This window comes from Ascidiella aspersa, chromosome 3 (assembly GCF_963924565.1).
Source record: "Ascidiella aspersa chromosome 3, kaAscAspe10.2, whole genome shotgun sequence".
NCBI classification, from domain to species: domain Eukaryota; kingdom Metazoa; phylum Chordata; class Ascidiacea; order Phlebobranchia; family Ascidiidae; genus Ascidiella; species Ascidiella aspersa.
This window is the reverse complement of record NC_139449.1, coordinates 26,516,095-26,542,056: the sequence shown is the minus strand read 5'-3', so window position 1 is coordinate 26,542,056 and position 25,962 is coordinate 26,516,095. Positions and strand designations below refer to the sequence as shown.

The following is a 25,962-nucleotide window of genomic DNA, read 5'->3' as shown; positions in this document are numbered from 1 at the left end:
AGGGATCACGTTTATTTAGGTGGCAAGAGCGGATTTAAAGGGTTAAAAGTGGCTGGAGGGGCGTGGGCCACGCGTCGGCCGCAGTAAACCGCTGCTGCTGCTGCTTTTTCTGCATGGGCCGTTTTGATATCGTTCGCACAACTATTGGTGTGTATGTCCAATTGATGCAAAGAAAAGTTGCCGTAGAAAAAAGGTCAGGTAATATAGATCCGCCGTTTTAGAGTCGCCTGCCGTTGAATGTGTGTTAGATATATCGCAAGCAAGGTTAGGTGTGTGTTGCGTAGTACCTGATTCAGTTAAATCCAAGTCGAAAAAACGCAATTACTATGTACCACCTGTGCGTAGGCGTAGGACGTCGCGGTTACCGTGAAAGTCAAGCATGATCTAATATCCCAAATCACGTTGAACACCGAATCTCAACAAAGGTTGTATTGTTCTCAGTCTTAAGCTTATATTGTAATCCATATCTAGAAAACTTCATAAGTGATAATGGCACCACTTTACGATTTCTGATAAATGTTAACAACTGAGAGCGTTTAGAATCTGCTTATTTTTTAACTGATGAATGCGCTACTTAATACGTATATGAAGATTTAAATACAAAATTCAGGATACTAAGTTGTTGTCGTCATTTGATAAAATACTTAAAGAAGACTGTAAAATTCAAAGTTGTAACAGGTGAGATATTTGGTTGGTCATTACCAACCTTTCAGTAAGTTATTAAAATTATTGGATTTATTCAACGCCATACACCAGGTTTATCTAAAATATGGTGTGGTATTACCATGGACAAAGCGTTACGATTGTATAGACCAACAACATTTTATACAGCCATGCGAGTTTGTCACAATAAACATATCGCTTTGTAAAAGAAAAATATTATTGTTTAGGCAGAAATGCTCTTTCGTGAGTTTCTTGTTTCAATATTCGGTTTGTTTAATCCGCCTCAGGCCGTTTGGTAACCACGGCCAGCCACGATTTTTGAACAATCTTATTTTTCGTCCCTATCATATTTTAGCTCTATGTTTATTGAGCGCAAATGTCACCTGGAGTATTGGAATATGTGTTTTTTGTAAGCATATACGCATTTTTATTTGTTCTGACAGGTTTCAGAAATTCTTAAATTACCATATTGTTTTTCTCTTGCACGAGTCGCGACCGCACGTGCAACAATATGTAATTGGAATGATTTTCGGAGAATTTTTTGTCCGTGAGTCGAATCTGACAGAAACGTTATGACGAGCCGTGTTTGAGATTTTTTCTTTGAAGACGCAGTTAACTTTTGGCCTAGATAGCCGTGATGACAATTACATCGAAGAAATGTCGAGTGGCCAATGTAAAAACGTGAAAGATTGAATCGCTGCAGTATATTTTCCCTCGTTCTGTGACTTGACCAGGCAAATTTAAACAGTTAGCCACATAAATGTATTACACAGCAGATTGTAGTTACTAATAACGTTCCAATGTCAACGCAGCATAGCAGGATATGAATTAACTTCTCAGATGCAAGGGTGGAATCACGTTGTTAAAAAGATTACGTTACACTATTGTACACATGTTTCAAACCAAGCGTTGTAGGCCCATGTCTGCGGTGAGCTCATGAGTCACTATAAGGTACAGAGATAGTATTAAGGCCTTTAATCGCGTTTCTTGTAAAGTCTAAAAATTTAATCGTCATACAAAAAACAAAATTTGATCGCCACATGAAGGGCAATAAAACCCCAAAAGGCTCTATAAAACAACACAAATGTTATTTGTTTTTATTTTTTAGAATTATAACTTACAGCAATTTAACTTAAAAATGTTGCCGCGTGGAATTGTCACGTCACTTTGTTTCGTCGTCTTCTTTACCGCAACACTGTCGACGGAAGTCGCGCGGCAAAGAATAACCCAAAGTAAGCCTGACTTTGCTATAAACATTTAGCTGCCAAGCAAGATCGTCTAACTTACAATAGTTCCTAAAGGTCAGAGACCATGAAGTTAAAACACAAAGTGATAGTAAAACGAAATGCCAACATAAATACCTTAACAACGTTGGCGTTAAAAATAACGTTACGTTGCGTTAAATTTGTTGTTTATGCTCCGCAATGAGTATAGTTTCACCGAGGCTACATAGATTAGTAGAAGCTTGTGCAGACCCTTAAAGCTAAGTGGTTTACATGGGCAAAGCACAATTTGAAAATAGTTTATTTGATTGTGTAAAGTGCATTTTATTATGAAATGTTGAAAAGTGAATTTGTCATAGTATAAGATATGTTGATCGTATAATCGGGCATTAAATTATGAATATTTGCATTTACTATTTTTTTATTTTATTCCAATTAGCTATTTTTTTACGTTTCAGAATCAATTCAACATACAACAACGAGACAGTGCGTTATCTCGAGAAAGCCTCAACTTTCATGCGATGGACTAAAGTAATTGTTTGCAAATTCTTTCGAACGATAAACCGATGTTTTCTACTATATTTCCCTTTTGCGTCCTAGAATTTCGTTAACTCGTTTACTAAAACGTCACAGTAAACGCAGTTAAAACAACACATGTTAGCTATGTGCACAAATGTAGAACTATATTTATTAATTTACACCTTTGTTGCACAATTACAGTCGTATCAAGAAACTGATCAATGGAGCACTAATAGGAATATTTAATATGTTTTGACCCCCTTGAACATTAGAAAGCACCCCGGTTTGGACCCACGGCAATGAAGTCTTAACAACATTTTGAGTTACAAGAGTTATTTATGTACTATTTGAGTTATAGCGTTTAGTATAAAAGGCATAATGTGCATTACAAAACGATGATACGTATAATAAAATTCAGGACCTATCTATTTGCAACTTAGATACAGGACATTAGACGGAACTTGCAACAACTTGGCGAGCCCTTACGCTGGAGCGATTAACACTCCCTTTAAAAGGCTTCTACAGCCGGTTTATGGCGACAACAAGCGGGTAAGTCATGCAAGTGGTTGCAGTTGTTTTCGCCTCCTGAAAGTTGTAATCATACTGCCTACTTTTGAGCAACGTTGTGGAAACCAACCAAATTTGATCCACATACCGTTAACCATGTTCCCTTCAAGATGTGTATAGCTGTGCAAATGCACAGTGCCGCCATACAATTTGCGCGGTAAAATCTGCTTGCTCACTCCTTAATCAGATAACTTTTAGGATTTATCTACAAACCCGGAGTGTATAAACGTAGATACGCATAACAAGAGAATTTGTGTTAATAAAATGTGCACTTAGGTGGTATTTAAGCTTAGGTGGTATTTAAATGTTAGATGGTATTTAAACGGTATCTTTTCTATAGTCACACAGTTCGTAATATGCGATAACTGCATCTTTATTCTTTTATTTAAACGTTTGCTCAGTATGAAAATTCTTAAAACGAAACACTGATAAACCATAAAGTTCGCTCAAATGTACGACATAGACAGGAAAGTATTGTAGAACATTTCTTATTCCGCAGACCTTTAGACGAGCATCCGACAAGTCCGAACTGCCTCCAGCAAGAATCATATCGAACGCGTTCAACGCTGGGAGCGACGAGGAACACGTGCGATCTTCAAGCTTGAGCGCGATGCACGTTCAATTCGGCCAGTTTATCACACACGACTTTGTGCATGCCATTCCAAGAAAGGGTAAGTGTCTTATCGATACGTTCAGCTAGCGATGCTCAAAATGAGCAGAAAATATTTGTGAAAAGTTTTAGTTGTTTAACGATCTTATATCAAAAATTTAAATTGGCATTAATCAAAAACGTGGCTGACAGCTATAGAAGCTTTAATCGTGCACCATACGTATACCCTTTTAATTGCTTGTTTCGTTGTCACGAGGGTAACCTAAATGTTAACTACAAGGATCTTGCGAGCAAATTTAATAACTGCAAACACAATTTTTAGCAACCAGAGTTTTAAGTGTCAGGTCGCTGCTGTTCGATTGTTAGCAAATATTTACCGAAAGATGTTAAAAACTTTCTCCTAAACAGAAGCGGCATTTTGTAACTTTACATGACCTCATTTTCGTTTTACAACAGTTGAGAACGGAGTTCCGGTAAACTGCACCAGCTGCGAGATGCCCAGTGCGTCGTGCATCAACGTTCCCATTTCGCGTTTCGACCCCTTCTACAAGGGCGAGGTGCAATGCATTCCGCTAATGGGCAGCCAGATCGCCGAGGAATGTGACGAGCTTCCGACGGAGCAGATTACTTCACTTTCAGCCTACATCGACGGGACGACCATATACGGGACGACCCGAGAATTTCTGGATGCCTTGAGGGACCCAAACTCCGGTAAACTTGTGGCATTTTTCGCTAAACAATTGGTAGACTCTTAAGCTCTCTATTGCATAAATTGTTGGATGATAGCTTGATAGTGAGATGAGATTCGTGAGAAAGGTGTAATGGTATGTAATTATCTAAGGATATTATGATGTTTTGTGTTTATACATATTGCGTTTACACTTTGCCTTCAATCATTTGTAAGTTTGTTAAACGCAAGCGTCACAACTGCAACATCACTATGTTTTATAATACGCATTCGAAAATAAAAACACTTACATTAAGCTGTAGGCACGATTTCTACCGGAATTGTGATTTAATATGACCACAGGATATCACGATTATCTACGCAATGTAACTTTACGTAAAGGCTACAAATTGGCTTACTTTCCATTTCCGCCTGTAGTACTATAGGAGAAAGTTTACTAAATGCTGAATCTAAGGCGTTAAATGGAATTAAAACGTTACGCGATTTTAACATAATTGTATAAAATTTGATCCCGTGTGAAGTCAATTGCTTTGTCACGGTTCCTATCGGTTTGTTGAATAGCAATTTCAAATCGCGGAAAAGTTGTTTTTGTGTAAACAAATCTTTAATATCTGCTTTTAATTCTAATGCAAGCATCAATGTGCAATCATAATTCGTTTCGTGGATGGTTTCAGAAAGCGGGGAACTTCTTTTAAAATCTGGACCTAATGCAAACAGCGAAAGTGGATGCCCGTTCCGTAAAAAACATCAAAATCTACCGACCAAAACGGAAATTCCGCACAAGATCGCCCAGAAAATATCCTGTCTTAAGGACCTCAATCCAACAGGAGCAACATGCTTTGTTTCAGGTAAGCTGATTAGCACCAAAAACAACAAGAAGATTAAGGTTCTCGTCTGGCCTGCCGTAATTATGTTGTAACATGGTATAATCGTATCCATCACAAGAATTGACAAACTTTGAAGTTACGCAGCCTGTTCGTTATAATGGGAATTTGACCGTGACATTACTGCCAATGCCATCGTCTGGATACTCTCTGATAATATTTCGTGCGTATGAAGTGTTTACCAACGTTCAAGTCAAAAATATACAGTCTATATGGTTGGTAAAGTGTAAATGTTTTTTTTTCTGGAAGAGATGCGCCAATCCATTATTTGATTTCCTGCATAATAACCTTTATAAGTTTCGGTCCAAGCAAAAGGATATAACCTTAGCCGAAATGTTAAACTCAGGAAGGTGAGCGCTGGCCTTGACTATACTACATATTCACTACAGCAGGGCGTCCTAAACGATACTTTCTGCCTAAACCTATAAGATGGAATTAAACTCATTCTTTGTTGAAACATGTTGCTGGTTATTTTGTAACAGGGGACGTGCGAACAAACGAAAACATCGGCCTATCTTCCACGCACCTGATATTCGCTAGGGAGCACAACAGGGTCGGGAGGCGACTAAAGAGCCTTAATCCATCCTGGAGCTCTGAGATTGTTTTTCAGGAAGCGAAAAGGATTCTTTCTGCAATCTTTCAAATCATAACTTACGAGTAAGTGAAAACCTAAAAAAAAAACTTACACTTTTAAATATATGAATAAGACTTTAAAGTTATTTAGCATGTGAAAATATTTGTTATAGTGGATATGTTTTCGTTTTTATATATCTTTACGTTGTTTAGTCTTTCAACGTTAGCTTTTTATCACATAAAGCAATGCCAAGTAAAATCTATGTATACCATTAAGACTAACTTTGCTTCGAGTATGTATTAATTTACATGAATAGGTGTAGTTCATTATAAGAAAAAAGTATTGCTTTTAACTGTAATCCTTTGAACATCTCTAAAGTAGTACTAAAACAAACGGGTTTTTCAGTTTTGCTAAGATGATTTATTGTTTTCAGTGAATTTCTCCCCCCTCTGATTGGCCCAACACTAATGAAGCGGTACGGCCTGGAACTTGTCCGACACGGTTATTACTACGGTTACGACGCATCAGTGGACGCAACCATCGCAAATTCCTTTACAACCGCCGCCCTACGGTATTGTCCACGTATAAAAGGATAATTATGCTACATGATGGTTGTACAGACAATTAGATAATATCTAGCATTATGTATTCACTACTCAACACATGTACTACATCTTGCCATACTGTTAAATCTTTGGACCGGTTGAGAAAACGATAACTATTGGCGCTACGCTCATTGCTAAGCTTTTCGATGCATGTAAATTACATTTCGATCCATACAAAATAAATCCTTGTCCCAAACAAAACCGCTTTAATGTTTGTCTGGTATATATATGTTTTCGCCTTTAGTTGCAATTATTGCCCTAAAGAGATTGCCAGAGTAGGTGGTCGAAACGTTTTACTAAATTTTGGCCGGAAGAACAATTGTACCATTAAAACCGCTTTAGATGTATTTTTTTATGTTGCTGTTTTGGAAAAACTCGTGACAGCGATTATGACCCTTGTTTGTTGATTTTCACATTGTTCAGATACGGTCACAGCCAGGTTGGAAAGTTCTTTTTTCGACCAGAAGCTGATTACGTCACACCGAAGCACCCTAAGATTCCAACGTTCAAGGCACTTTTCCAACAGCAGGCCGTCCTCAATATGACCACGCCGTCCATTCTTAGGGGCCTTTCGGAGGACAAAGCTTTCGAAACTGACCTCTCCTTTGTTACCGACATCAGAAAGTAGGCGCATTGGAGTTTGTATACAATACGAATTCGGAAATTATACTAAGGTCACATTTGTGTTCTTAATGTTTCATAGCGCTGTATTAAGGATTAATCTGGAATCCATAATTTGGAGAATCTGCTCACGAATAGCACCTCATTAAAATGTTACAGAAGCAATTTTGGCGTCTTTATTTATCATCTTCTTTTTTGAAACAACGAATGTCCTATTATATTGGATAATAGCGGAAAGCCTGATAGCAGCATCATACTTGTCCGATACGCGGGTGGTAGGGGTGCAAATTGCACTTTCTTTTTTTCATCCATTTTGCTTGTTAGATCATAGTAATGACGTAATTTAATATCCAACCCGGCAGTCGTAGGCTCCGTTTGCCCTGTAACACTAAAAATTAAAAATTCGAGTAAAATACCGGGTATTTTGTAAAAAGGGCGATAAATGTTCTAAAAATGGTATTTAGGTTCCATTATAGGTTTTCCCAAAATATCGGGTTACGATATTGAAATAAAATACCAAGTGCCAGACATCTTTATGTATAGTTGCAATGAAAGCTTTGGTATTGCAGCCGGATGTTCGAGTCGTCGACCAAACCCGGCCAGGACCTGTTTGCGATCAACATCCAGCGCGGCCGGGAGCACGGACTCGCCCCGTACAACGAGTTCCGCGAACTCTGCGGAATGCCGCGAGCCATCAACTGGGAGGACCTGTCGGATGACATGACGCCGTTCAACCTCGCGAAACTACAAGTCGTATACAAGTGAGTTGTTTTTTAAAGACTCATTATTTTCTTCATTGAGAGTGCTGCGGTCTTTATTGGGGTACCATGTGGAGTTATCTGTTGTGTACTTGCATGTAGTCTAATACAGTGGTCGGCAACCGCCGGTCCGCAAGGAGTTTGCTACCGGTCCGTAACAGGGTTGCCAAAATAGAACTTTGATTTAAACCCGAACTGTGCATAAACACCTTGAAAAAAGTCAAAAACAATTAAATGTATTTTTATTATTAAAACACATTGACTTTCGTTCGAATATGCTCCATAGTTGAAATATGTTCCATAGTTTTTTCATTTTTGTGTTTTAGTGTTATATCAGATGTTATTCGCATATAAAAAAATGGTCATTGCGCCATGGATCAGGATGATGCAATCATTACATTAGCTGAAATTGCGTCAGATTTCAGAAACGTGGTTGTTGTTTCAACTGTGAAATATTTGAGTTCCAACCGTCGTCCAAACGTACGGAAATCGTTACGCTGCACAAACACACAATTAACACGTATCCAGAGATAGCATAAGTGCGATGGTTAAGTTCGCACGTAACAGTTACACAGGATGTTAATTTTTACAGTATTAGTAATTTTCCTTTTGTGATTGTTTGTCTGAAATTTGAATTGTTGCGTCATAAGTACAACTCATGAGACGACTGCTGCTTTATTTTGCTATTGCACTGCATTCTATTTATCTTCATAAAACGAAGTTCTGCCGTATGTATAAAAAATAATCAGTTTATTTGCCTAATAATATGACTTTTTATAACAGAACCAGCTGAAAAATATGACATTTGTAATAGAACCGGCTGACAAAATTTGAATCCCACCACTGTATACAAATGTAATTTAATGGTATACTATAAAGGGTGATTAACCCCGCGGGTTTCATTAAGTTTAATAATTTCCAGACGGGAACATCTCTTTGCACAAAACAAGCTTAAACTTCGCATTGAAATTTTCTTTACTAAACATTTGTTTTTAAAGGCCGGTCCGCCACAAAAATTTGAGTTTTAAACCGCATTGTAAAAAAGGTCCGCATTGTAAAAAAGGTTGCCGACCCCTGGTCTAATACATGAGGATAGTACTCCAATTTTCTTCTTTAACTTATATATTTCAAAAAAGATGATCTCTAATTATGTTGTGCGAATGTACATGTTGTGCTTCACAATTCCAATAAATCAAATGTCATTATAGCATAACGATTGGCCCCTGATCTCTTCAAGTTTATTGCCAATAAAAGCAAATGATTGCAATTTAATAGGTCACGCCCTTTTGACCGTTCTTTCACACAAAAACCGTGCGTTGCATTGTAGAAGTTCCTCTGTGTGAAAATAACTTAATTTACCATTGGTTGCAAGTCAAGTGGACGACATCGATCTGTACGTGGGCGGTCTTGCCGAATCACCGGTAGAAGGTGGCTCGGTGGGTCCTGTGTTCGGCTGCATACTCGCCCTCCAGTTTAGAGAGCTACGAAAGGGAGATCGCTTCTGGCACGAAAACCCAGGACAGTTCAGCATCGGTGAGTAGACCAATGAGTGTATGTCTCAGAGTTGGATCAATTGCAATTTGTAATTTTAATTGTAATGCAATTAAAGCAGTTTTATTCTGTGTAATTTTAATTGTGATTATATTTTGCTAAAATTTTAGCTCACTACATTGATATTGAGAAAATTGAAGTTTGAATGAGGGGGGGGGCTTATTTTCTTTAGGAAGCGATGAGACATGAACTGTTTTCCACTTTGCAGCAGCAATAGAAATTGTAATAGATGTAATTAATTACAGTTTTTAATGTAATTGTAATTGTAATGTAATTGAAACATTTAACAGAGTAATTGTAAGTGCAATTGACCTGAACTCATATAACTGATCAAACTCTGATATCTATAATCACGGACAAACCTGCACAGAGGGGGTGTGTTGTACAAGTTTTTCACAAGGTGCAGAACGTGTACTTTGTAATTTGAAATTTGTATTACCGTTTCTAATAGCTGCACTAGCCAAATTTACAATACTGTACAATTGTCCTGTTTGTAAATACGTCCTAGTAGGCTATAAAAGTTTAAAATGAGATTTATAGGTACCGGTAGCGAATGACGTCCCTGTTTGATTTTATGGCAATTGAAGCACAAGAGAAAAAGCAAAAACAAGTAATTGTACCCCATGTCTCCCTGTTTTTTAGCTATAATATCTCAATTCACCGTCCGCCCTTAAAATATTTTTCCTGAACCGTCTGATCACATTTTTTATCTTATGTTTTATTCCAAGAGTACGTTTAATGGAAAACTAACTAGTGTGCAAAATTTTCACTAAATTTTAGTGTGCAAATTTTCACTAAATTGATGACAAAGCTGTTTGGCATTTCTTACGCCAACGTTAACTCCAAACACAGCATGTTTTGATATCGATTCCAATTGTTAAATAGTAACCGTATGTGCAGGTCAACTGAAAGAACTGCGAAAGGCCAGCCAAGGAAAGATTTTTTGCGACAACTTGGACGGCATGGAAACGGTTGCGCCACTGGTCATGCTTCAAGCTAAAGGTTATAATGAGCGTGTGCCGTGCTCCAGTTTACCCGACATCGATTTGACTCAATGGCGAGAGCTGGACAACAGACAAGGTATTGATATTGATATACTTTTGGAACCGCAAACTTTACCTATAAAAAGATAAAGCGGATAAATTTTGATCAGAAAATGTCCTAAATTAATTTACATCACAAAAGTTTATTATATAGGCTAAGTGACAATAAGTGTTTTTGTGACCATCGGGAATGCGTTCAGAATGAAGCTCAACGAGAAAGTAATTCGAACCCACGGTACAGATTACAGCGATTTCGCAATATTCTGCACACGCGTAAACCCTGGTATTAGGGTCTCCGTCTTGGTCGTAAAACAAATTGACGTTTTGCTTTATGTAATTATATATATTTAAATTGTTTTATGACAAATTGACATTTGTACTATATATGACAACGGTCATTTAAATAAAGGCCATCGCGTGGTTACTAATTTGCAGAAATGCACAGAAAATAGCCTTGAATCACGATAATGTCACAAAAATAATTTACTGTGAATCGTTTAGTCAGATTACTATATGACTTTACCGGGTAACATTTTGTTAACAAAGAATCTTCTGCCTATGCTTTCGTATAACTTTAAAGTCTCGAGTTGCATGCTTTGTGTATGTTGGTCGTGGTATTTAACTCGAAAAGGCGTCTACTTGGTATGTTTTTGCAGACGGACAGTGGACACGGTGGTTTTTGCTCGGAACGAATACAGTCGCCGATAAGTTGCTCAAACAACGAAAATACAACTCTGATAGCGTTTGCCCAAACCCGTTGGACACGCAGGTAATCAAATTTTGCGGCCTCACAAAACTGATTCATCAAAGCCACATTGATGGCATATTGAATTGTAGAAAATTAGGCCTTTATATTACAGTTAACGTTGATTAATAAACTGCCAAAAAGCTGTAAAAAAGTTTTCCGAATAGGACAAATGAAGGGCATGTTTTCTAACAGGTGCGATCTTTGTCCAAGACGAACACTTTGCCGAAAAAGGTTCGTTTTCTATGTCCGAAAGGAACAATTCCTTCGTCTGTTCCAAACTCCAAGCAAAGTGAGTTCATCGACGTTTCAGTATATCCAAGGTTATGCAAATACATTATTTGCAACATAAAAATGGCATTTTAACCGCTTTTACTAATCACAGGTCACCGTACCCATCACTGTGGGAATTTTGCAACCGCACGTTGTACTAGATTAAGAATGCAATAAATATATTTTCTCAAATAGTACCGTACATATGGTACAGTTGTAATGATCACAGCCATTTTTCAAAAACATTTTAATTAAGGCACGCTTACAAATTACCACGAAGCATGCCATTGCAGGAAATAGGTCGACTCTTTTAGTTACAATTTTAAACTGACATGGCAGATCTTCTGTGACATATGGCACTATCAACAATTCCATATATAACCTTTCATACCATCGCAAAGAAGTTATAAAACGTTAAAAATAACTTATGCATCAGCCACATAGAAACATTAGGTGACCATGTGACACGGAATTAGTGTTGTGATGTGATATTATAACCGCGGGCCTTGTGTTCAACCTTATCGATTTTGTAGCGATCATTTTCATCAAGTTGTTTAGCTCTTTTAGTCTGACTGCGCTCTATAGATTGCGCATTGCAGAATTTAATTTGTTCAAGACACCACACGCGTATAGCGCGTATTCAACTTACAACAAAACTGAAAAGAGCTATATATACATAGTTGAAAAAGCGACAAAAATGTTGTAATCAGGCTTGGACTGCTATTGGACAAGTTGGATGGATCGTCAAACGCCCACGTCTCCAGAAAACGACGACATCGAATCTTTAAGCGACTACCTGCTGGAAAGCCGGCCACAAGTTTGCCACTTTCCCCTCTACATTCAAGCTCAGACCAGTGACGGGGTAAGAAATGCGGTTGTTGGTTTTAGAGAGTGAATTAAATCTCAACGGCCGAAAATGTAAGGAAAATTCATTACAAGTTATGTAACAGTTAAAAGCGGTAACGGCTTTGTAACAGATCGAAGGTGTTATGTCGAACTTTTAAACGGGCAAAATTTACTGAGTTTAAAGTACGCCCTTTTACGTAAGATGCCCACAGGTAACAGGGCATTTATCAAATTTTAACATCAAGCTTTTATTTAATGGAAGCTACAACTGTTAATCAGTGATTAAAGTCAATTTATATTTCTACCTTAATAGGTGCCAGCCATGGACACCGGCGATGTATTTGAAGAATTTAACACCAAACGTGGTCTGATATGCAGAGGAAACCACCAGGAAAACGGCAAATGCCACGACTACAGAGTGCGATTCTATTGTCGCAACAGTAAGTGATATTATAAAGCAATATACATTCATTTATTTTGTGAACAGCGAATAAATTTTATATGGCTACACGTGTCGTATATATTGTTTAACCGGGCATCTTACATTTTACCTGTGCTTTATGATGCGTGAAAATTAAAATCATTAAGTTGAACGCACACTATTCAAAATGCCCTGAAATCTGTGTTATATGTAAGCCACCACATTTCTTAAATAATATATTTATTTTAGTGAATGATAGAAGACTCAATGACGAGCAACAGAAAGGAGTTTGGTCGAGATGGAGCAACTTAAGCACGCCATCTCGCGGTCACTTGGAGGTGGAATCTGTAGGCACCGCGCGAGCGTTAGGCTACCTTCGATGCAGGTTGGTTATAACAAAGCAACACTGTGTATTTCAGTTAACAACGTGTCGATGCAAGTAGCATTCATAAGCCTGAAATTTCAATTTATGCCATATCATTACTTGTGCCTTGTGTGAGGTAGTATATAGGCTACTTACAAGTTGAATGTGATCGGCCTTGAAAATTTGGTATTCAACAACTTGTGGTGTATTATCTTTCCATACCTCGCTTCGGAAAAGGCAATATGTCAGTTGATGACTTTAACCTTTAAGCAGGAATTGAGGAATCTATTTTGGCTAAGATTTTGACAGAAGTAGCATTCGCGTTGTTTTTGGTTAGCTCAAACGTTTGCCTATGTTATTTCTCCAGAACCCCAATCAAAATTGAGGCTCGCGTCATAGGATCTAAAACTCCATACGAGAAGAGCGGCGACGCGTTGAAGAGGTTGAGCGTTTACCACGGACTGCTGTGCGACAACAGAGACCAGTCGTCCGGGCGCTGTCACGACTATGAAGTCCGATACCTTTGTGCGACATATTGAGAGGAGCATATTTGATACAGATGTATTGGTATGAGGACGTCTTGCAGTTACTGTGAAACTGCTTGCAGCGGTATTTATCTCTTTGCATCCACACATCATGAGTCACATCGCTCCAACAATGAACTATTACGTCAGAGTCGCCTCGTCTATTGTCACAAAATGTGTTTTCCAAACTGACATTGCAATACTCAATCGACCAAGTTGTAAAGTTGCCAACATATTTATGCTCTCTCACAAATACGTGCAAAATTTACAAAATATAAACGTTAGGCTACATGTTGACTAAAATGTACAAATCTATGTTGCCACTGTGTCAATACGTTTTTAGTCAATGTTACTTCGAATGCCAGTGACCGTGAACAATTTTTTTTCTACTTGCAAAATCAAAACACAAACAAAGAAAAAATAGAAAGGGTGGGTTTTGTTTCAAGACGTTTTATCAGCGTTCAACGTTACGGCGGTAATTTTTGAAACAAATATTTTAATAGGTTTCAACCTAAAGGCAAAATGTCGAATGGAATACAAAATGTATTTTTGATCGTATAAACTACGGTACATTTGTTGGTAATGCTAGATTGGTGTACCTAATCGACGTCCAGTTTGTATGTAATTTGGGCCTCAATCAACTGTCACCTCGTTCCATAAGTAGGCTTATAACTGTTTCTTTTGAAATGCTTCACGAACTTCACGTGTTTTACGCCTTCATTTTTGGTTTTTCTAACAGAGTGTACTTACAACAGTGTTCTTAGATTTACGCAAAAATATAAATAATATGCCAATTAGCCGTAGTAATACTTCGTGTTTTTTGTGCAATTGAGCATATTTGGGAGAGTCGCGCTTAAGAGTTTTAGTGTCAAATAAATGAGTTGGATCTTGCCGAAAATGAATTGAGCGACGCGAGTGTGTGTGCTGTGGGAGGAGCATTAGTTTCTTAAATGGCGGTTGTTAGACTCCATTACAATAGAAATTTTTCATATTTAGTAAACCATAACTCATGTTCATTTTCAAACAAAGGGAAACGCTGCACAACTATTTCTTCAAATATGCAACAATGAAAAAGACCACTCTTAGTCGCAATTTTGTCAGGTTGCACACAGGAAGGATTAGTGTAGCTTTAACTTTTTATGATTTAAAAGTTATCGCTAACTAATAACAAGCTATTGCTTTAAAGTTTAAAGTGTGTTGTTTGCTGAGTAGAGTGTTCAGGATTTCAACTAAGGGATAAAGTTTAATGATGAACAAACATGCGAACTAATTGCCTAGTATTGCTAATCCTTACTCCGCGTGTTTTGTGCAAGTTTGCAATAATAGCTTTTAGTTTAGGCTTGCCATACGTCAGGATTTTCCCTGGCATGTCAGCAGGGAATTTAGCGTTGAAATCTGCGTCAGGGAGAAATGGCGAATTCTGCTTATATGTCCGTATTTTAACCACACTGTATGAAATATATCGCGCATTCACAGTATCGAAAACAACATTCACAGTATCAAAAACAATATTTATAACAATTTATTTTTAAGTTTGTACTGTTTAGTAAATAGCTTTCTATTCACAGGAAGTAACTCGTGAGTGCTAAGGCTATTCATTGTACGTCACAACGACTAGGGTTATTGCTTTTTAACCATTTTGTTTTCGCTCTTTATAAGAGTTTTTGCGTACCGGCATTGCGTGTTCTATTTTAGTCGTCTTACATAGAAACGTTTAATCATCATGGATTTTAATTTTTATACTGCAAGTTAAATAATGGCAAAAGCAATATTATACAGTCTTCTTTACCAAATTTGGAATTGCAGGTAAACATCATTTGGGCCTACGGCTACGATATTTAAACAATATAATTAACAAACTACCGAATATCAATATTTTTCCATTTACAACTGAACAACTGAAAGCATACTGTGAGGTTACATATATAGAAAAGCATATTTCTTATAGCAAGACTCGCTGCCTTTCTTTACTCAAACGAAAAAATTGGCAGAAATGATAAAACTTTTTTGTCAGAAGAACAAAATTGGTCTACGTAACCGCGGTAAATTTGTCAGGGATTTCGTGTTTCAAAATATGGCAACCCTATATGTAGCAGTGCTTCCCGAACTTTTTAAGTTCGCGACCCACTTTTAACGCAAGTTTATTGTGCGAACAACGATGAGATATGAGTGACCAATGACCAAACAAATAAAAAACAAATAAAAATAACAAGAAAATAAACAATGTATACACATGCAATTATCTATAGGCTAAATGCGAAACTTGAGCTTGCATATTGGATATTATCAGATCAAGTCGAGGCTTGATAGACAATTAGCTCACACGTAACGTAGCATAAGAGTGTCTGTTTTCAGGCTGTTCTGAGCCTTTTTTTCTTATTGTTAGGCTACGTATTTGTTACATTGTTGCATAAATGTTACCTAATGATAGTGCAATATTTCATTTAAAAATGCCTCGCTACCCACCTGAAATTGGTTCGCGACCCACTGGATGGGAAGCACTGTTTGTAGCAGTGCTTCTTAAACTTTTTTAGTTTTTCACCCCTAGCATCTATTTCCAGATTTTATTCACCCTTGTCTTATGATATGATAAAACTATCTCATATATATAACAGCACACCCGGAATTTCCGCCCTGCTCGCAAGCTATCATCCATTTCTGCCGGTTCACCCTTATTCACCCCTTTTGGTTGGTTCACCCCTACAAAAATTGTATTCACCCTGGGGTGAACCATTCACCTGACTAAGAAACACTGGTTTATAGGATGTCAACAGAGGGTTAAAGTTTAACGAAGAACAAACATGCGAACTTTGCCCTTTGCTTATCCTTCCTACGCGTGTTTTGTGCAAGCTTGCGATAATAGTTTTTAGCTTAAAGACTTGTGTTACCAACTTCGCTCTATGAGTCTTGTCATTCCAAACTACTATTTTAACGCAGTCATTAATAAGTGGTATTTTTATATGAGATGTTTTGCACACGTTATAACGTCAAAATCAGGTAGTGCAAGAAACAGAATCAAACGTAACCCCCAAAGGCAACAGCTGCGGCACTTTTTAATGTTGATGTAGAAATGGATGCTATTGGCGACTGGCGTTGTGAATTAAGGCCCGTTTACACTACAGCTGCACTGAGCTGCGCTGGGCGTGGAATTTTTTTCACTACAGCTGCACTCAGCTGCGGTGGGCGTAAAAATCGCTCTAAACGTAAAGTTTTTCTATAGCTGCACTTGAGTTTAGCAAAGAGTGAGTTTAGCAAAAGCGTGAAACGCTCGCCACAATAGAATTTAAATGCAAATTACGCCCAGTGCAGCTGTAGTGTAAACGGGCCTTTACTTACGAAGCTTTTGTAGTAAAGTGTGTAGTTTAGTTTTCACACTTTCTCAAGCAAATAACGGATCCGATTGTCGAAGCTTTTTGAGTGCGCGTAATCGTCCGAACAACCTGAATATTCAATGAGCCTTTTTAATCTGAGGTATTTTTTGAGCTTACGAAGGTACGGCGGGACACTGCAGCGTCCCATACAAGTATGCGTTTCGTTTTTGTTATTCGGCTTATATATTTGAATAGAAAGTGGAATAGTGCATCTCTGGTTTACCTTAAGGCTGTTTACAACAGCAATTTGATGTATATGTTAAATATGCACTTAATTGTTTCGTTTGTTATTATGTGTGGTATTCAGCATAACACACTGTAATTGAAATAAACTATTCGTTTGTAATTTGGCATAGTACATTTATTCTTATAATAGTAATACTGATTGGTTGTTGCATCAATAAACCCTTCCAATGTTAACTATTACATTAGTAATACGTTTGTTAAGTATACCTTAGTATTATGTTTGTTAAGTATACCACACAAATCCATAATTTTAATTTATGCAATCTATTTAAAGCAACAACAGCCTAACTGCATTTTATAACTTACTGATGCTAAACATCACCACAATAAATGTTGTGCTGTTAATTGCACACAATACCTATGCCTGAAACAGGCATTTCATGAAAAATTCCCATTACAGTAGTATGTTTCAACACATTATATCACTGGAATGATTTATCAAAAGGGGCTGGAATAATGCCCCGACTACAACATAAAACATGCATGTGGTATTATTCTTGAACTAATATTCCACTGAGCACTTCAATTGTCTGATTCTCTAAACCTTTTAATTTTGCATGGTATTTTTGAAGAAATTGCACAATCAATCTGTTGGATCATTTTTTTCATTATGCAAGAATCCGTTCAAAGGTAATTCAAAACAAACGTTACTGATTTGTTAGTGTGTCATTGTTGAAACCAGGGCTTTAATGACTTAAATCAGGGGTTCTTGAACTGGGGTCCATGGACCCCTTGGGGGTCCGTGAACTGATATTAGGGGGTCCAAGAAGGCCTAATTAAAGAACTAGTGTATAATTAAAGCAATTAATTTTTAAAAGAAAACACTTTAATTCAAAATTAAACGGTGGTTTTGCACTGAATGTATAGTTAGACTCCATTTAAATTTCACATATTTCGGACCGTATTAACAGAGTTATGAAGTCTATTTGTATCGTGACGTCATTTTGGAGCATGTCTTGTCTACTGGGGTCCATGCAAAGCAAAAAAAAAGTTAAGGGGTCCGCGGTAAAAAAAGTTTTAAGAACCCCTGACTTAAGTCACTGAATTTAATGTGACTTGACATAAGTCTTTGGGACAAATGACAAGACTTGGACTGACTTGGGTTGAAATTGAGTATTTTCATTTACAATTTTTTGTTATAAAACTAGATTATTTATCTCAATTTTACATGTAAAACAATTAGTTTGTTATATGTTGGAGTTTTGTTATTTTTTTGAGTCCAGTTATTGCTCAAAATCAAACAATTTTACCAATATTAGTAGTTAAAAGTTGTACTTTTATTGAAGTTATATTTGAAAAAATATGTTATATTTTGAAAAAATATGACTCGGACTTAAGCACTTTTAGAAATGACTTGACTGGGACTCCAGTAACTTCAAAAATTACTTGTTTACAATGGTGGGTAAAACTGTCTTTTTGATTTGTAGACATAGGCTCTCTGTATTGCAACCATATTCAATATAGCACAATGTCCCACCTTGAAAAAGTTAACAAATACATTGACGACAACCAAGAACTGTACATCAAACGTCTTTCCGAAGTGGTTGCAATCCAGAGTGTATCAGCCTGGTCGGAAAAGAGGGGAGAATGCATTCGACAGATGAAACACACTGCAGAGGAGATGAAAAAGTTGGGCTGCACTGCTGATTTGGTTGATATTGGTACTTTTTTTGTTAATTTGGCAGGCAATGTTTTAATTTTTTTATTTAGTTTTAACAGATCAGTTAACTGATTTTCACTTTTTGTTAAGATATGAAAGTGGCATCTGTGATCAATGTATACATTTCAGTTAAAAAGTGTATTTTGCTGTATTTGAATATGTATAACCAAAAAGTTTGAATGCGGTTGGCACTGAATCACATCTAGTTTAACTATGTGTTTTTGTATTGATATTGAAAGGTACTCATGTTGCTCCTGATGGCCAGACCCTTCCACTTCCCCCAATTATCCTGGGAACTCTTGGAAACGACCCAAAGAAGCCAATGCTTTGTGTCTATGGGCATCTTGATGTTCAGCCAGCCAAAATTAGTGATGGTTGGGACACTGAACCATTTGTGTTGACTGAGGTAATTTTAATTGTTTCTTCAAAAAAAAACTACGGGAAATGTAATGTTGTTGTTTGCCGATGCTCTGCATATTACTAGTATTCCAACTGTTTTAAATTTTTATGTATTAATTATCAGAAAGATGGAAAGATGTTTGGAAGAGGTTCAACTGATGATAAAGGGCCAGTTCTTTGTTGGCTTAATTGTATCGAGGCTTACCAAAAGCTGAACATCGACATTCCAGTCAATTTAAAGTTCTGCTTTGAAGGAATGGAGGAGTCTGGCTCAGAAGGCCTCGATGAGCTTATTATGGAAAAGTTAGATTTTATTTTTCAACAATGAAAATACTTTAAACTTTTTTTCAAAAAACATTGGAATCATATGCTAATGTATTTAGGTAACAGTGACAAATAAATTAAAGAATGTCATAAATAATCAATTTAAATGACACAAATAGATAAATTTAGATGACATAATTAGATGACATGCATGCTTATTACACATTTAATAAATAAAACTTAATTTGTATAATGTGTTTGAAGAAAAGACACATTCTTCTCTGATGTCGACTACGTTTGCATCTCAGACAACTATTGGTTGGGCAAAAAGAAGCCTTGCATCACTTACGGCCTTCGCGGTATTTGCTACTTCTTTGTTGAAGTGCAAGGCTCCACAAAAGACCTGCACTCTGGGGTTAGTGCTTAATGCAGCTACAGGTGCATTTTTTTTCCAGACTAAGCACACATCAATTTTCTAAAATGTTATTTCTTATTATTAGTTATTTGTATACAGCTATTAAATAAACGATGATCGGAATAGCAAAAATATTTAGGTGTATGGTGGCAGTGTACATGAGGCCATGGGAGATCTCATTGCCATCATGGGTTCACTGGTCGACAAAGATGGAACAATCCTTATTCCTGGTGTCTGCGACAAAGTTGCTAAGGTGAGAGCTTAATAAATGTTGATACCTCATTGCTATTTTAAAGAGTTTTATTGACACGATCTGCCCAAAATATTTTTTTAAATTGCGAAAGCAAATTGAATGAATTGTGGGTAATTTAGTTCAGCTGCAGCAGTGGGCGTAATTTTAATTGTCCAATCACAGGAAAACACAGTTAGCATACTTGGGGTTACTTCGCAATCAGTTTGTTTGCTTCCAATTACTGGTTAATCATTGAATTTCCTATTCCGATTGAGTACCACGCAGCACCGCTATGCATCATGCCCTACTACTACTAGTGTTTGGATATAGCACTTTGTAAAAGCGAAGGCAAATTAAAATTTGCACCGAATACTAAGAAGTTTAGAATAGTGATATGGGTATACAAATGTTCAACTTATTCTACTTACAACACAAAATATTATTGACAGTTTTGTGTAAAAAATTGTTTTACTTTCTGAAGAGAAACTTTTCAAATGCCCACATGTTTTGCATCATACGTACCACAGCCTTTTAAGATAAGTTTTATTCATATTCTAAGCTAAATGTAATATTCCACCCCTGCTAATATTCAACAACACGTAGATTGTAAACAAAACGTTCAAACCGCGTTAAACTTTATTCATTGCATGGTGACACCGACAATCCTTTCAGACAGTCCATTGCTACGGAAGACAATTTGTTCATTAAATGAGTAATTGCTTTTCGCATTTGCCAGGTGACCGAGGAAGAACTGAAGTCGTACGAGCCGATCGACTTTGAACTTTCTGAGTACCGCAAAGACGTAGGCGTCGAAAAGCTGCTCCACGCTAAAAAGGAGCAGATCCTTATGCACAGATGGAGGTTCTCTTCACTGTCTCTGCACGGAATCGAAGGCAAGTTCGAATTGCTCTAGCGTTCGACAGTTTTCAATATTTCAATAACCATTTATTCCAAAAATCGCCAATGTTTAACTGTTAATCTTGAAATTAAGGATTCACCGCCAGGATGTACATTGCTTATATCCCGAGCCTAAAAAGAGAAAAAATCTACCCAAACTAACGTTTAATTAAATATTTTTCACACTCAGGTGCCTTTGATGGAGCCGGTGCCAAAACGGTGATTCCGCGAAAGGTGATTGGCAAGTTTTCGATCCGACTCGTACCCGACCAACATCCGGATGAAATTAAAAAGCATGTAAGTGTACCGTTTAACTTTTTACTGCCAATAACGAGCTAACCCACCAAAACAACAGTGCTTTTATGCTTAAAACATCGTTCTGAGAAACCAGGTCAGCAAATTTGGTTGTTGAAAACTATCTTTAAGTTTGTTGACTATAACTGTATAATATGTATTGTACACATGTGTCGAGAGAAACGCGATGTTTGCGCATAAACTGTCTTGGTTTCGTGTGACTGCCATATCTTCTAAGATCAAATCAAAACTACTTTCTTACAGCTTAAGCAAATAGCCTTAATCGCTGTCCGCGAATTTTCAAGTTGACGTTAGTCAGCTGTGCAACGCGCCCAAACCTTGATCTTTCGCACAGGTCGAGGACCACGTCAAGAAAGTCTTTGCTACTCGCAACAGCCCTAACAAGCTCAAGGTCGAGATGGGCCACGGCGGAAAGCCCTGGGTATCTGACTTTAACCACCCGCACTACATCGCCGGACGCAAAGCGATTAAACGAGGTACCGATTTGCGTGAAATAATACCGAGGTTGGCCAGCTTATTTGATCGCTCATAGAGCAACCGTCTTTTTTCGTGGTATTTTTGCTTTGGGATCGTAGGCAATTTGTACGTTTAAAAGTTAAAAAACGCGTTTTTTAAATAGCATGTAAACTTTGATTGTAGATTCAAATATTATATTACAAGGCAATACAAATCTCACATGGTTGCCTACATGTCTATTCATAATACGAATTTCCAAATAAAACATAAGTTATTGTATGTCACACTTTAAAATCTCTCGAAGCACGTGAGTGTCACCGTTTTACACCATCGCTCTCACTGGTACAACGTGTTTGTGCTGGCGTTCCAACATCCAGTGAATCAATAGGTACCTGTTAGAACCAGTCGTTACGCGACCAACAGCCGCCTATTAGGCAAGGACTGAAGTACGTGGCAAACTGCTGCCAACTACTATACCAGGGGTTATTAACCAGGGCCCCCTTGGCGGTACGAAGCACTAAAGCAGGGTGGTACAACATGCAGTGTGAAATTACGCGCTATTTAGGTATATATGTTAACGAATGCGTATTTCAGTTAAAGCAACAACACATAAGGTAAAATTGACTGATTGTTTGTGTGTTGTAAATATTGTTGAACTTGCATGACTGTATTAATGCATGCATTCAACACGTAAGTTGCACTGAGTTTAATTCCAATTATTCCAATTTTATTTTACTTCCGTCGGTCATTGTAGACAGGGGGTACGAGAACATTTCGTGAAAGCTCGAAGGTTACGAGCGCTAAAAAGGTTAAGAAACAGTGTATTAAACCGTCTTACCGCCTTTTTAGTATTCGGAGTAGAGCCGGACCTGACCCGAGAGGGAGGCAGCATTCCAGTGACGCTCACCTTCCAGGAAGCCACAGGCAAGAACGTGATGCTGCTGCCCGTGGGCGCTTGCGACGACGGAGCCCACTCGCAGAACGAGAAGCTCGACAGGTGGGTGTTTGTCGCTTGCTCCGGCTAGCTGAGGTCGTCGCTCGTCGGGGCTGAATGTATACAGAGCGATTTTGGGATTATACGACCATGCAAACTGAATCGTTTTTTCGTTCTTTCTGGACATGATATTTCACAGCGATTTTCGGGATTATAAATGCTGCACCACCCTTTCCGCAGACAAGTATGCTTCTCGCGCAAAAAATCAGCTTAAAGAACGTAATGTGAATTGTATGAGTTTGTTCGTGTTTTGTTACACTACTAAACCAATTTTACTAATTAAAAAGTTTTGTAAATTAGCACTTTTCTAAGCGAGTCTTAAAACATCTCCCATCTAGGAATTATTGAACGTAATGAAACCCGCAGGCGGCATCAGGCCCGCCAAGCAATTTAACCAAGCCCGCGGCTCATTTCAACAAAACGTTTTTTTCTTAAATTACACTTCTATACCATTAAATTACACTCGAATATCATTGGCCTATTACCTATTTCTACTCTTACCAGCTTTTACCAGCTGTTAAAACTTAATTAAAAAAGTCACACTTTGTAATATATATATAATAAATGTATTTCAAACCCGTTTTTTTACCAGGCCCCACGCGACACTTTCTCTAACGTAATACAAAAACTTAATGGCAATATGAAAATGTACGAACCACAGACCGACACCTGGAAAGTATAGAACAGACATACAAGGATGTAAGATTGGCTTTTCTGGCAACAAATTTTATAAGTCTGGCTTTTTTTCTGTCATTTTTATCAAGGCTAAAACTAAAAATATAAAGGCTAAAACTTGCTAAAACTAATTAAAATGCATACGTTTTTTTAAACCTTTCCTGCTTAAATGTCAAAATAATAAATTATTCATTATTGGACATTGTTTATAAACATTGTTTGCATAAATGTATTCTATTGCACTTTGGGGTGAGAACGATTGAAAAAAATCATAATATTTTAGCCAATTGCTCGATATATTGTTAGTACTAGAAGTTAGATTTTCCAATAAAATTATGCATTTTTGGATGTTGTGAACGTGCTATGTAACTCATATGGCCACAGCACATTAGCTGTTTTGAACCCCACGAGAGCTTGATACTTACTGCGATTTTTTGTTATACCAATCAATATATTTAAACCAAGACTTGTATCTAGGTTTTACGTACAGTTCGGGTTTAAATCAGAATTTTAATCTGGGATCCCTGCTACGGACCGGTAACAAACTCCTCGCGGACCGGCGGTTGCCGACCACTGGTTTAGGCGACTTTCGCATAGGTATTAAAGTGCAATAAAGCGCTAATAGTCCCAACTTAAACCGAAGTAAAACGTCACAGTTTACTGTCTTCGGGTTTAGGAGATGATTGCCGACTGAACCGATTTCATAATATTTCGCTTTACTTCTTTTTCAGGTCAAACTACATCAACGGAATCAAGTTAATGGCCGCATATCTCCACGAAGTTGGGCAAATTACCACATCCACCAAATTTTGATGAGAGTTTTCTGCTGTGCTAGTGACGACGAAGAGTGTGGCGTTTTTTTAATTGGTCAAATACTTCCAATCAATCGTGCATCGAGAATTATTTCACCCTAATAGCAATATGTATTATTTAGTGATCTTTCACTGTTGATTCATTCCACCTCCGTATATTACGCATCGCTTCTAATTTATTTTACCCATTTTTTTTTTTTTTTTTTTAAGAGAGGATTGCGCGATTTTCTGCCTTTGCTAACTATTCGATGTTACTCATCCCGTTAATCATTTTAAGGTGCCGATTACAGTCTTCACGTAGTTTTCAAGTTATTTTTTTTTTAAACAAATGCAAATCGTTAATTGAGGCGATTCGCTGCTTATGACATATATAACATAATATTATTATGACATATATTTCTGTTTGACATTGGTTGCCGTTTCGTAAGCTCAATTTCGCAGCTTTGATTCGTTATGCAATAAGGCCAACAACTTTTGGCTCCAGAAAGATAAAAATTGTTAGGCCTACTAAACCTAAAAATTAAAAAAATGTCATAAAATAATAGTTGTGAGTTTGAAAAGAAGAGGCTGTCACTGCCTGCAACAGGAGTTAACAAACATAGTATATGTCGCGGACGTCGGACTTGTAGGGTAGGCGAAGTAAATAACACACAATCATGTTGCCCTTTGCCTTAAAAAATAAAAGATAGGCCATATTGAGATGATTTATTATTGCCTCAAGTGGTGCCGAAGTTAGTGTCTTAATATTTACTGAATTGAGGGAAACTCGTTTCATGGCCTCTTGCCGTGTGCTTCGCAGTTTAATGTGCCGGTATTGGTTTCTTTTTTGGATACGTTTGGACTTTTCACCACTGTTTGGAAATCATTTTGCGAAAAGCTATGTTCACATGCACGTTTTTGTCTCCTGGTTATGAAATAGTTATTGGTAAAAAATAAGCAAAAAAAATATTAAAAGTAAATTATTAAAACTGTTTTTCCGTTTTTAACTGCGTTAATCTGACTAAAAGTGCATATAAATATTTCCTACGGAGTTATGAAATCCTACTTTGACATGAGTTTTAGCACTGCCAAGCAGACTCTGACATTGTCATCCAAGCATTAAAATGACGAGCTGACTTGCCGAAAGAGTGGCACTTTTCCACTGGAGACTCCAAAATCGGGAGTGATACAGAAAGGAACATTAACATAGATATTAATGCAATATTGCATCCATTTGACAGCTCGGAAGTATGACATCGAGTCGTAACCAGCAAAATGGCCATGGGCAAACAGCTTGGTATGCCAACGTCGAGCAAAGGCTAACGTTTGCGCCGCAATGAACGAGCAACAGCACACTCCTTTTGTGACGCAATAGAAGGTATTTCGCAGTGGTTGCCGGCTCCTGAATCAACAAGCCACTTCCTGGAAGGCACAAAGCAACAAGATTGGCAGCGTTGCATGCCGGGTCTATTTCAAGATGTACAAACATATGGAAAAAAACTCGCGAATGTTGTGCAAATATGTCAATGTTAGCAATGTGTTTAAGGAAAAAAATCTTGGTATGTCACACTGTCTAAAGCTGCGCCGAAAATCGTGGCTGAAACTCCAACTACGCCAAAAATACAACCACAAGCACTGTGTTTCACAACAATTGGATGAACTGTACTTCACTGGTCAACCTACTCTAATTGAACAAGACTAAGGTATATTTATTGTTGTTGGCCAAGTTATATCTATCGTCGTTACAAGCAAACTCGTATACATAGTA

General features: G+C 37.5%; 2 protein-coding genes across 2 annotated transcripts; both read left to right on the top strand.

Annotated features, from left to right (window-relative positions):
• The first annotated feature begins 1,779 nt into the window (after positions 1-1,779).
• LOC146161206 (salivary peroxidase/catechol oxidase-like) lies at positions 1,780-13,577 on the top strand. The gene is made up of 18 exons (XM_083385107.1): positions 1,780-1,895; positions 2,345-2,417; positions 2,846-2,954; positions 3,472-3,643; positions 4,039-4,293; positions 4,945-5,118; positions 5,637-5,811; positions 6,162-6,299; positions 6,757-6,957; positions 7,524-7,715; positions 9,085-9,245; positions 10,164-10,343; positions 10,963-11,075; positions 11,247-11,343; positions 12,035-12,186; positions 12,484-12,610; positions 12,841-12,976; positions 13,323-13,577. Exons 1-18 carry the CDS (start codon positions 1,802-1,804, stop codon positions 13,492-13,494), a joined length of 2,721 nt encoding a protein of 906 aa, XP_083241233.1. The 5' UTR covers positions 1,780-1,801; the 3' UTR covers positions 13,495-13,577.
• Positions 13,578-17,576: 3,999 nt separating this feature from the next.
• On the top strand, positions 17,577-24,396 carry LOC146161205 (cytosolic non-specific dipeptidase-like). Its single transcript, XM_083383377.1, has 11 exons — positions 17,577-17,726; positions 18,524-18,757; positions 18,996-19,162; positions 19,280-19,458; positions 19,684-19,834; positions 19,974-20,087; positions 20,803-20,959; positions 21,154-21,260; positions 21,613-21,754; positions 22,584-22,731; positions 24,135-24,396. The coding sequence occupies exons 1-11, from the start codon at positions 17,654-17,656 to the stop codon at positions 24,214-24,216; spliced, it is 1,554 nt and encodes a 517-aa protein (XP_083239503.1). The 5' UTR covers positions 17,577-17,653; the 3' UTR covers positions 24,217-24,396.
• The last annotated feature ends 1,566 nt before the right edge of the window (positions 24,397-25,962 follow it).

What these genes read in the sequence shown, in the direction of transcription:
- LOC146161206 (XM_083385107.1), top strand. Translation starts at nt 1,802, where the DNA reads ATGTTGCCGCGTGGAATTGTCACGTCACTTTGTTTCGTCGTCTTCTTT. An exon ending in GCGGCAAAGAATAACCCAAA is followed by an intron (nt 1,896 to 2,344) that starts GTAAGCCTGACT and finishes TTTACGTTTCAG; the next exon opens with AATCAATTCAACATACAACA. An exon ending in AAGCTCAGACCAGTGACGGG is followed by an intron (nt 12,187 to 12,483) that starts GTAAGAAATGCG and finishes CTACCTTAATAG; the next exon opens with GTGCCAGCCATGGACACCGG.
- LOC146161205 (XM_083383377.1), top strand. Translation starts at nt 17,654, where the DNA reads ATGGTATTTTTGAAGAAATTGCACAATCAATCTGTTGGATCATTTTTT. An exon ending in ATGCAAGAATCCGTTCAAAG is followed by an intron (nt 17,727 to 18,523) that starts GTAATTCAAAAC and finishes TTTGATTTGTAG; the next exon opens with ACATAGGCTCTCTGTATTGC. An exon ending in TGCTGATTTGGTTGATATTG is followed by an intron (nt 18,758 to 18,995) that starts GTACTTTTTTTG and finishes TGATATTGAAAG; the next exon opens with GTACTCATGTTGCTCCTGAT.